The sequence below is a fragment of the Coregonus clupeaformis genome, chromosome 19 (assembly GCF_020615455.1).
Source record: "Coregonus clupeaformis isolate EN_2021a chromosome 19, ASM2061545v1, whole genome shotgun sequence".
In the NCBI taxonomy this organism is placed as follows: domain Eukaryota; kingdom Metazoa; phylum Chordata; class Actinopteri; order Salmoniformes; family Salmonidae; genus Coregonus; species Coregonus clupeaformis.
In genome coordinates this window covers 10919470-10932090 of record NC_059210.1, presented here as the reverse complement: position 1 = coordinate 10932090, position 12621 = coordinate 10919470, and the positions used below count along the sequence as shown (strand labels likewise).

At 44.3% G+C, this 12621-nt stretch overlaps 1 protein-coding gene across 2 annotated transcripts in view; it reads right to left on the bottom strand.

Moving 5' to 3' along the window:
* The window catches only part of LOC121531641 (periphilin-1), a 32612-nt gene that overhangs the window by 14815 nt on the left and 5176 nt on the right, over positions 1-12621 (bottom strand). Inside the window, exons 3-9 of one of the 2 annotated variants that reach the window (XM_041836984.2) lie at positions 12313-12374; positions 11499-11741; positions 11236-11306; positions 5230-5367; positions 4765-4979; positions 4438-4476; positions 511-584 (exon numbers count right to left, since the gene is read on the bottom strand). In XM_041836984.2, coding sequence (XP_041692918.2) covers positions 511-584; positions 4438-4476; positions 4765-4979; positions 5230-5367; positions 11236-11306; positions 11499-11741; positions 12313-12374 — 842 coding nt within the window. The remainder of the gene's footprint in view (positions 1-510; positions 585-4437; positions 4477-4764; positions 4980-5229; positions 5368-11235; positions 11307-11498; positions 11742-12312; positions 12375-12621) is intronic. The other variant, XM_041836985.2, reaches the window with a different exon arrangement.

Below are 12621 nucleotides of genomic sequence, written 5' to 3'. Positions count from 1 at the left end.
GGTGAACGCAGCCTTAAAAGTCTATTGTCTATCGTGACCTCGTCAGACCACAAGGAGGAGACAGGCCATATAACGTACATCAACTGTCCCTCTGTGATGTGACTTTCAGAATAACATACACAGGGATCTGAAACATATTCCATCCTCCATGACAAGGCAATGAATTGTGTTGATGAACTCTGTTTCCAAAGGACAGAATGGAAAATGTGACGACTAAAACATGTTGAAAACACAGACAACTAATAAACTGTCTGTAAGGTAACAGTCTGTAACTATATATTGAGGCTAATGGAATTCCATAATACAATCCTGTGCTGGCAAAACGTTCTGATCTACGGAGATTGTTCTAGCTTACAGGAATAGTTTAACGCTACTATGCTAAACGGTATTCTTCTACAGGTATCGCAGTGATACAAACACTGATCTTATCAACTGGATGTGAGGGGTTAAACTGAATTAAAAGCAACAGTAGTCATGTAGTTACATAGTCATGCAGTCAGGCAGCCCCACCTTGATTGCCACATAGCTGTGTGGTGATCCATCTAGGGAGGCACTTCTGGTGTGGCTCAGCAACCTGGGCTTATCTGTGGAGGAGAGGAAGACGGACAGAAAAAAAGAGCGAAGAGAAAGATGGAAGCAGTTAGAAATCCAGCACACTTGCATCTCTCACACATGTACAGTAAATCTAAAGAAGCATTTTAAACAGAAGCAATGTGAAAGAAAACAGGAGGGCGGTAAACCAAATCAAATCAGGACCACCGACCGCAGTACGATTCCATAGAAATCCTCTCAGTATTTAAAACACATTGGGGAACTACCACTACTTATTCTCTACAGTCATCTACCAGGCGATCCTTGCACTAGTACAGTTAACAATGGATTGGACAAGATGCTACGGGACTGTGGACAAGCACAGCACGGACAAGTCGCTGTTTATTTTACGTTCTCTCATTGGAATAGCTCGCACAATAGCGGTTGACAAGTTCAGCTGTGACTAAATTCAAATATTGTGCTCTGCCGGCTACAATAAGTCTATAAACAAACACGGACGGCTTTGTTTTTATTTAAGGAATCTCCCACGGCGATGAGACTGAGCCAATGTGAGATTAAAAACACTTCCTTCCAGGACGTTTTATTCCTTTTTCCCCCAGCTAAACTGCAGAGATCTCAGGTTGTGAGACTGACTGAGACACCAAGTAACCCATGAAATAGTGGTTCCTTAGTTCAAAACTGCAGCCAAACTAGACTTTATTTTATTTTTATTTAGGCTATTAGCTGTGTTAGTAGAGTAGCACCGACCACAGACATAGAACTCTCTCTCTAGGACAGACGATTTGTGTGCACTGTGAAGAGAACCTGGTAATCTGGTATGACAGTCACTGACCAGACACACTGAATTAGGAGAAGAGGCTTATTATTAGTGACACATAGATCAGCAGATAACCACAAACGGCAAATCCAGAAGAGGAGCATCCAGGAGTGGTTATGTTGTGTGTGTGTGTGGTGTGGTGTGGTGTGGTGTGGTGTGGTGTGGTGTGGTGTGGTGTGGTGTGGTGTGTGGTGTGTGTGTGTGGTGTGGTGTGGTGTGTGGTGTGTTGTCTGTAATCCAACAAAGAGACATTTAATGAAATCAGTCAAGCAGCAGCAAAAGGGACCTATGCAGATTGAACATCAAACCACTAATGTGGAATGAATGAGTTTGTTTACATGCACACTAATAATTAGATATTAAATTGACTATGGCAGTAGGCTGAGTATGGCATTAGTCATGTTTAGGGCTGGGCGATATGGCAAAATATAATATCATGGTATTTTTTTTAAAAATTGGACGGTATGATGGAGTTTGACGATATTTTATGTTTTGGAGTAATACAAGTTCTCCATTCCCTTTATGGGTAGTGCGTGACCATACGATGGCAACACATACATTCCAAGTGATTTCAATGGGTCTTTCTCCATTCTGATTGTTTTATACTGTTCAATTCAACCAAAAATAATGGATCGATTTCTGCATTTCCTGCACTAATTTCAGATCATTTCCACACTGCCACGAAGGGCTGCACGATATGGCCAAACAACCTAGGCCTTATTTTTCATCCAAATGTTGCAATTGCGATTTGCCTTGCGATTTAGAGCAGAACACTTGGGTGAACTGTTGGAATCATGGGAATAGAATGATTATTCTAATTCTATAGTTAGAATATAATAGTGGGCACTTTGAATATTGTTGTTTGCCATGACAACGAATGGAAATGCCAGGGAGGAGTTATTGTGACAGGGTAGGATACAAAGTGTTGACAAGTGTTTCCTAGGGGACCCTATAATCTTTGGCTACATTGAATGTTTTCTCTTAGCTACTTCATGTTGCTAAAATATTTATGCTTCCCCTTATTCCTATTTGATTTAGAAGTTACTGTTGCACAAACAACATGCTGATTTAGATCTACACCATCACTGGTATTTTCAGGCAATATAGCTAATTACATTTGCTCTGACTCCGTACATTTATTAGTTGGCTAGCCAGATAACTAGCGATTAGCGGCTAACAAGATTTAGGCCCAACTTGCTAAGAGAAGACAAACTAGCTATTTACAGATGTAAGAAACACAAACGAATCGTGTAATTATACAGAACGCTAGTGGATTTATATTAAGAAGCAAAGTGTTGCTTTAGCAGTATGCTTAGGGTCATTGTCCTGCTGGAAGGTGAACCTCCGTCCCAGTCTCAAACCTCTGGAAGACTGAAACAGGTTTCCCCTCAAGAATTTCCCTGTATTTAGCGCCATCCATTCAATTCTGACCAGTTTCCCAGTCCCTGCCGATGAAAAACATCCCCACTGCATGATGCTGCCACCACCATGCTTCACTGTGGAGATGGTGTTCTCGGGGTGATGAGAGGTGTTGGGTTTGTGCCAGACATAGCGTTTTACTTGATGGCTAAAAAGCTCAATTTTAGTCTCATCTGACCAGAGTACCTTCTTCCATCTGTTTGGGGAGTCTCCCACATGGCTTTTGGCGAACACCAAACGTGTTTGCTTATTTTTTTCTTTAAGCAATGGCTTTTTTCTGGCCACTCTTCCATAAAGCCCAGCTCTGTGGAGTGTACAGCTTAAAGTGGTCCTATGGATAGATACTCCAATCTCCGCTGTGGAGCTTTGCAGCTCCTTCAGGATTATCTTTAGTCTCTTTGTTACCTCTCTGATTAATGCCCTCCTTGCCTGGTCCTTGAGTTTTGGTGGGCTGCCCTCTCTTGGCAGGTTTGTTGTGGTGCCATATTCTTTCCATTTTTTAATAATGGATTTAACGGTGCTCTGTGGGATGTTCAAAGTTTGGATATTTTTTTATAACCCAACCCTGATCTGTACTTCTCCAGAACTTTGTCCCTGACCTGTTTGGAGAGCTCCTTGGTCTTCATGGTGCTGCTAGCTTGGTGGTGCCCCTTGCTTAGTGGTGTTTCAGAATATGGGGCCTTTCAGAACATGTGTGTATATATACACACTGAGATCATGTGAAAGTGAAAAATGTATGCACTCAGTAACTGTAAGTCGCTCTGGATAAGAGCGTCTGCTAAATGACTAAAATGTTAAATGTAATGTGACACTTACGCTGCACACAGGTGGACATTATTTAACTAATTATGCCACTTCTGAAGGTAATTGGTTGCACCAGATCTTATTTAGGGGCTTCATAGCAAAGGGGGTGAATACATATGCACGCACCACTTTTCCGTTATTTATTTTTTAGAATCTTTTGAAAAACAGGTTATTTTTTTCATTTCACTTCACCAATTTGGACTATTTTCTGTATGTCCATTACATGAAATCCAAATAAAAATCTATTGAAATTACAGGTTGTAATGCAACAAAATAGGAAAAACGCCAAGGGGGATGAATACTTTTGCAAGGCACTGTATCCACCGAAAAAAATGTGTCCTAGTCTTTTTATTAGATTCAGTGATGGAATTATTTTGTAGCACAAAAGAGAGTTACTATATATTGGTATGCATGCCCCACTCCACTCACAAGGGAAGGTAATGTGAGTGAGTGCTGGCTTGATCTTGAAGACATCTGCTAGCTCAGTGTTGATGCTACTCTCACACCAGCCAAAGTTCAGTCCTTGAATCAAAAGCCTTCGAGAAAAATGTGTATGTGTAATTAAAATCGTTAACATGTTCCAGCACCTCTCTTTAATAGACACCTCCACTGAAAACAGATGCTCCTGTCAGAGAGCGGTGCTACATTTCAGCTTTTACATCACTTCAAACCAAGGTGCCAAAGTTGTAAGTCGCTCTGGATAAGAGCGTCTGCTAAGTGATTAAAATGTAATGTAAATGTAAAGTGTTCCTTTATGGATAGGCCTACATGTAGCAAAACACTATTTGAGGAATATGTTGGATCATTGAATTGGCTAGGCTGTTCAATGTGTAATGTAGACTTACCAGGTTCTCTGTTCTGGCTGTGAGGCTCTTCGTTATACCCTGGAGGGGCGAGAGAGAAAAAAGGTCCCCAAAATGACTGGCAGCAGTTACAAACACAAAAGGTTCTAATATCCAATGCATTGCTTCATGTCAAGTGGTATGCTAGTATGGACACTGGTACAGAGCCAGACTAAAGTGATAGATTTAAAACTGATATTGTTGATCATTGACGGCTGAACTAAACCGCTCTGTAGTTAAACCAAAAGGAAACTCCCATCCCCTATGGGCCCTGGTCAAACGTAGTGCACTACAGGGAATAATAGGGAGACATTTGGGATGCAGACTTACTCTTCTGCTGGCTCTGCTGGTAGGAGAAGCTCTTCTGGTCCCTGTCTGGGGAGTAGCTCCTTCTGTTGGTGTTGGACCCGGAGCGCATGAGAACAGGGCCTGGTGGGATATCCATCCTGATGGGAGAGCGATCCCGTACGGTTGTGTAAGTGTCCCCGGCTGGGCCTACAGGGTAGGGCCCCGGGCCCCTTCGCCTAAGACCCTCAGGGTCCTCTCTGATAAGACAATCAGAGAGAGAGAGAGAAGGGGATTCAAGGGCCCATCCATTCAACTATAGAACTAAAGCCAATGTCTCTACATGAGCACTTGGATTCTAAATCCCTCTAAGTGTAGAGTGAAAGAACGAAACACTAAAGTTGCTGGACAAAATAAGTTGTGGCTTGTATCTTGAAAAACAGTAAAACTGAAAGCCAACATTTGAGTAGTTCTATTGAGTAGTTTTGGCACTAGAAGGAACAGGCCTACCCTCGGTCCAAGTACATGAGGGCCTGCATCAGATTGGAGTCCACTCTATCGGGGTTAGCTGCCGGAGACATGGTCCTTGAGAGAGGAGCTATCCCTTGAACTCCGCTGCTGAGGTGGGAGTCCGCTCTGCTGCTTATTCTAAAATGACAGAAGAAAATACCTCAATCAAATATTATCAAAGTAAATACTTTGACATACACTATATTTGAAGAAAATACTGTCCTACCTTTAAAACCAACTAGTTAAGTCCAAAGATTAGCCTAGATGAATCGATGTATTGCCCTTCTCTAATAGATTCAGATCCACCCATCCCTAATAACTACCCTCTAAAAAGGCCTTATGAAGTTTTGAAAACCCTTTGTAAAGACTGAATGTTAACTCTGAGGCAGAGCTCATCATAAGACCTGTTAGCCCTAAATAACAATCTAATAGCATCCACGCAAGGACAAACATCTAAAACCACTTCTTCCAAACTGTGCCCTTGAACATGTGCGTGAGCGGTCAGCAGCAGTCTTCTTCCTAGAACGTCTGCGGGGGACCTTTGTCTTCCAGGCTATGGGCTCCTCCTCAACCTCTTCCTCCTGCTCCTTGACTTCTTCCAATGCAGGCTAGAACTTGTTTATCAGGTACTTGGCTGCTTCTTCTCCAAACAATCCCTGTGGGCTGACCGGGGCATTCAGAAGGGCCAACTTCTCCCAGTTTGGCAGCTCGATCAGCGAGAGCCAAAGATTCCGCTGTGCTCCCATAGCACGTCCCAGGTCCTCGGTCACCCAGGAGCAATTGATTGCCAACTCTGTGGCCTTGATGATCTCAATAGCTGTATCCTTGTCAATCGGTTTGGTGGCATGCTCTGCCAAGACCTTGGCGTTGTAGGCTTGCAGCAGGTTTGCCGTGTTGAGTGCGCAGCTAGCCTGGCCACAAGCAAGATAAGCCTTCTCCAGAAGCTGTTCAGTGATCTTGTCATCCAAGTTGGGGAGTGTAGGTGTGGACCTCCGCCCAGGAGGGGGAAAGGGATGACACCACACGGGGAAAAGGCAGTGTATCCCTTCTCTGCCTCCCGGTCCATGGCCAAATAGGCATTGTTTGCCTTTGCAAAAACCCTTCACTTGTGTGGGACTGGTACCTGGGCGATCCGAGGACTTGTTTCATGGACGTCAATGAAGAAGGGGAGAGGACGCCGTAGTTGCTTTTGCTGTGACGCTTCAAGGTCAACACCGTCCTTTCTGGTTGGGACAGTCGGAGGGAGGTCTGGCCAGGGCAAGTCAAATTTAGCTGCAGCTTTGCCAACCACATCTTGCAGCTCACAGTGGATTTCAGAACATTTGGGATATTGCGTTGGCTGGAGTGATGTCTAGCTTTTCTCCCTCTCCATGGACATTACGATGGAGAACTGATCCTCTTCCTCCTTTACAGCCGGCTGGAACTTCTTAGTCAGGATCTGCGGTGCTTCTTCTTCAGACTGTCCCTGTGCGACTGTAGAGTGCAGTACAGGCGTATCAAGGGTCAGACTGGGATCAGATACATTCACTCTCTTGGCACAGGGACCAAATAGAGGCCATGGTGGCTGATCATTTGTGGTGCAAGTGTGTTTCTTCTTTCTCCGTGTACACACTAGGTTCAGCAGACACTCCGTGACCATACAGGGACCAGGGACTTGAGAAGTCGTGGTGCGAGTGTGCCTCTTCCTTCTCCGTGTGCATACTATAGAACCCTGATGGTTCTCACCAAACCTGGGAGAGGGTGCTGATGCAGATACAGGCTGAGGGCGAGGGGATTCCAGGCCAAGCCTGAAGAACGCCACTCGTCTCCTCAGTGAACGCATCGACGTATGGGCACAATGAGCGCACGCCTCGCCTGGCTGAGGGTACAGGGCAGATACAGGTATAAAGCAGCCACACAGGCAGAGCCTTATAGGGGGCACCCTCGCGGGGGGTGTGTGCTACGCTACTGCTTATAACGATAAGTGAAGTGTAACTATACGAAATATAAGATGTCAAATAAATTATATCCAGCTCAGGGCTCCAGCTATGCATTTGGTTTGCTAACTTGCTAGCTAAGTGGCTAGATGTCAAGATCAAGCTTCTTGGTTACAGCAGACATTCAATCCCCTAATGGATCAAGATTCATGTTGCCTAAATTGTTTTGTGCATAACCCAAAGTTCTATTTGGAAAATAAGTTATATTTTGGAGGTAAACAGCGCCTCTTGTGTTCACTTCCGGTAATACCATATACCCCAGGTATGGCACAGAAACGGTATGAAAATCTGGATACCGCCCCAACTCTAGAGGTATATATAAATTAACCATCCAACGGCACCTGGTTTTCATGACCCCTGCCTGAACTTAGAGGGCCACGTCACAAACAAAATGTCCTCCAGCTTTTACGACCCCCAGGCCCGTTTGAAGTAGCCAAGGCTCAACCTGCCATTTGCCAAATAAAGTTAATTACCACCGTTGCAGTGAGCGATCCCCCTAACCTCACCTCTCTTTCCATAACAAAGCTATGAAAAAGTAATTCTATGGACACTATACTTGGAAAAAAATGTCAGCTTTAGAAGGAAAAAGTAATTTTTTAAAATATTTGTTATACTATATCTATATCTTCAAAGCAGTTCTTCCAACTTAGGAAGATGTTCTCTAAACGCATGTTACATCCTTGCGGACCAGGGAGAAGAAAACATGCTGATCTGAAAGCAAGGCACAGCCCCACCTGCAATAAGAGCTCCAATATCGCTTTCAGGTCCAAAAAGAGAGAACTGCACAATACCAGGGTGGGAAAAGGAGGCCCTGGCTGACTGAGCTAGGAAGCAGAAGGAGATCTGAGAGAGCTTTCTGCGTTCCAAATGGCACCCTATTCCCCATATAGTGCACTACTTTTGACCAAAAGTATTGCACTATATAGGTTGCCATCTGGGACTCAGCCTCTCTCTATTAAAAAGGTCATGCTGGTAAAGCCCCAATCCATTACACCGAAATCATTAGACAAACAAATAAAAAATTTAAATGACCTCATTTTGAAAACTAATAATATATAAACCCAATACCAATGTAATTGGCTTCTTTAGTCAAACGGCAACCGATCCCTCCCATCGCTTTCATCATCTTACTGAATGCAATCAGCCACATGCACAAATATAACATGACTGCAATTATGGGTTGAGGTCTAATTACAAAGACAGGTTTACAAAAAACCATTAGAGCAGCGTGCAGCAAGGTTTGTCTGAGGTGACTTTGAAAGTTCAAAGGGAGAGTAGTTGACTCCTAACCAGTTGCACTTCTGGCACTTAACAAGGCTCCCCATTTTCCCTCATTATCTGCTATTCATCACGAGGTCAAGAGCTCCACAAAGGAGCAGATTGATTAATCCACCGCCTGCCTCAGTTGCCAAGGCCCCCCCTGCAGTGTTCACCCCACACACACACACACACTCTCTGCATGTTAGTGGGGGACCCTGTGACTGAGGACCATGAAGCAGCCCCTAGACCCAGTACCCTGTCTTTAATTGTGTTAGGGAGAGGTAGTGGGGTGGTGGTGTGGCCTTGCTGTTCATCTTCAGTCTGGCCACCTCAGTCTCCACATGGCCGGTTGATGAGACACCTCCGGCCAGGAGAGAGCCCCTCCAAAGACTTCCTGGCCGCTGCTTCCTGTGGGCTGCACTGCAGGGGTGACTCCTCCCGCCAACCTACTGACCACACTAATAGTGGAAAACCAGACCCAGATGCCTGCCTGCCGCCGTGTCAACACCACACCAGGAGTCTTCTATAGCCTCCACTGCCTACAAGTCTCCTACAAGCATTGCCTACAAGCCAAGGAAGCAGTTATGATTATTATCATCATTCTAAACCAAAAAGACCGAACTTGGAGATTCGAATTGTCAACTAAACATTTTGCATTTACAATCTCTAAATACTATTTTTAGCCAATTATTTTGTGCATTTCTGCAATAGGGCACCGACGGGCCGTGCCGCTCTTTTCGTGGTTGTGGCTCCGGGACTGACACGGCCACTCATTTTTAGCATGCATTTCAATAACATGCTGATTTTCGTGGTTCCAAACGTTGAATAGATGCAAACACCTCTGGGGTGAACCATTAATTCAAAAGATTACGTTTGGAACCACCTCGCCTTACAAAAACTGATATATGGGGAAAAAAAATGTCAATGGTAGACTGTGTACATACTGGAGTTAAGAGGCAAACAAACTACTCATCCCATACAGCATTGCGGTCTGTGTCGTCCAGTCACAGAGCAGATGCAAGTCACGTGATCTTGGGCCGGTGGCTGATGGATCGCTGGTTCGGGTCCCCGTTTTTGACCTTGTGGGAGATCTGTCGACGTGCCCTTGAGCAGGGCGTTGACCCTGGTTGCTTCTGTGTGTCTCTCTGGATGGGAGTCTGTTAGTAGACTAATATGATGTAGTTGTTGAGCGGCTCCACTGCAAGTATATTGTACGTTTTAAATATTCAATAAAAAATGTTTTAACATAATAATACAATTAGAAAAGTCACATGATCTGTTGGCAAGCACATGATGCCGCTCCACAGCTGCTGTATCGTCCAATCACGGGGGAGATGCAAGTGACCTGCTCTGTTGGCGAACATGCATGTGTTCACTCGCGGATCACGTGACTTGTATCTGCTCTGTGATTGGACGATACAGACCTCAAGGCTCATGGTTAGTGTCGTTTTTTTGGGGGTGCTCTTTGCACCAGAAACTGACGGTAAAAACTACTTCTCAACACAGAGGTTAAAACATTCCTAACCGATGGGTACTACATCAACATACGAATTGTCTTGCAATCTTGGGAGAAAATAGAATGTCTACGTTGCGCAGTAATATCGCTAATATTTATTATCACAACGGGTGATTGCATTGAGAATGAACTTCCTGGAACTTCTCGTCGGTGCCCTATACACCGGTAGGGTGGGTCATATAATTGGTGCTAACGGAATTGGAATCTGGCCCACTAATAGAGCTTGCTCTCCCTCCCCCCATCCCCCCCAGCACAGCAGACAGCACATGTACACTGTGCATAGATTCTGTGGAGAGCCAAGAGCATGGTGGTGGTTGTTTAGCTAGGGGGGGGTTTAGCCTTGCTGGCTGGCTCAGTCAGTAGAGCCCTTTGTCCTTGTCTGGAGCCTGGTGTGACTCCACTTTAGGCGGAGTGAAAGGGAGGGGTTGGTCTTGGCCTGTGAACTGTTGCCACTCTGTTTTGGGCCAGTGCTACACGGCTGTCTTGGCAGCACTGTGGCAGAGCAGAGCCACTGGCTTTAGCTGTGCTCTGTGTGGGGTCGCGCTCCAAGCCCCTCAAGGCGAGGAGTATTAGTGGCTGATAAGTGGAATACGTTATGAAACGAGAGCCACCAGCCTCCTCTCAGTCGTTCCCTCACAATAGCTCACAGAGATAAGTTGGCAAATTCACTTCAGTCCCTCTTCATTGCGATTGTGTGATATAAGTCAAGTGTGGTATATCTCGAGTGGGGATTTCAGTCTAAGTTTTTCCTGAGAGGGGTACTAATTCCTACTGAGACGTAATAATTAAAAGTCCAGAATTCAAGGTTTTGATTAATGCCATATGTTATATAACCAAAGTTATGGATTACACAAAGATACATACATGATTTGAAAAATTCTCCTCAGATCCCTCAAATCAACACAAAACCTCAAACCATTCAGAAAGGGGCTTGAGAAAGACAAGACTCTGCTGCCACCTGGTGGTTCATAGTATAATAATTTAATAATAACAATAAATGCCATTTAGCAGAAGCTTTTATCCAAAGAGACTTACAGTAACGGGTGCATAACACCACAACCCTGTTTTATACAAGCTCATATACAGCATCAGTACACTACACTTGTCACCGAATCGTTATAAATATGGTAAGGAGCAATACAAGGCACCGGTCTCCATCACACATTTTCATAAAAACACAGCAGGCTTGCCACCTTACTATCACTTCATATAGGCGTTGGCCTAATTAGTAACAGGAGGGGACCCCTGGTTTACCTCATCTCTCCTTGACGCCCCATCAGAGAATCATCTCTGGATCCCCTGTAGTATGGACCTCTGTAATCCTCCTGCACAGAAAAATACCAATAGCTATATTAGAGATAGAAAAGAGTAGAGCAGGTATTGACTTGGTAAAATACACAGTGGTATTCAGCTAAAACCTTTCGCATCACTAATCCGTTTTCTTATGACACCAAAATTAGAAAATGACAAGTATTTGGGCCTAAATCTTAGATTGGCCACAATAAAGCTTCACCCACCTGTCGGGGTGGTGGGGAATTCCTCACTCGGATGCTTCCTATGGGTCTACTGTCACCATGGTATCCTCGAACACTTCCTGTGTGAATGCTGTCGCTACGGTATCCTCTGTGGTCATCATCATGGTAACTTCGAATGCCGCTATACTGATTGGTTTCATATTCAAATTCTCTGTCATAGTCTTGCGCCGGTCTTGTCACAGCAGTCCTCCTCTCAACAGCATTCATAACTCTTGGGTATGTTACCTAAAAAATAAGCATTACGACAATGATTAGTTCAATAAATAAAAAACAAGAGTGCAGGACGGTATCCAGATTTTCATACCGTTTCTGTACCATACCAGGGTATACGGTATTACCAGAATGTGCACACAAGGGGTGCCATCTCAACAATCCAGGAGGCGATTGAATATCTGCTGTAACCAATAAGCTTGATCTTGACATCTAGCCACTTAGCTAGCAAACCAAATGCATAGTTGGAGCCCTGAGTTGGATATAACTTATTTGACACAGATTTCTTATAGTTATTTTTCACTTATAGATATAAGCAGTGGCGTAGCACGTAACCCGCAGCAACATCAAGGTGGGGGTGCCCCCAACCCCCAGAAAGAAAGAAAATATGTATATTTTAAATGGTATTGAAAATCATACCGTCTGTATTTCGAAATACCCTGGTATATGGTATAAACTGCTACGCAAGAAATAACCTAGATAAATTGTACATCTCTTTGATAATTCCCTCAAGGATGGTCTAAGGCCTAATAACACTGAAGTGAAGACAATACATACGCCAAAAGTACTTTGTACAGTCACTTACCGCACTCTCTGAGAAGTGCTCGCCATAGGCCTCTCTGATTCTACTTTTCCTTCGCCTGGGCACTGCAAGGGACAACAAGCATACAATCACAGCCGACTGCGAGCTAGGGACAATAATGAACCCAAAAGGCCACAGACTCAAATGTGTTAATTATCCACTGCTTGTATGTATACAAGTAGCTGTTGTTTCACAAAAGTGTGTTGTACATTAATGGGGCGTATGTCGGGAGTTCTTGGAAGTTCAGCGTTCCCGGCTGGAAAAGTGGAAAATGTTGTTACCCAAGTTGTGATGTTTCACTACTGACCTTTC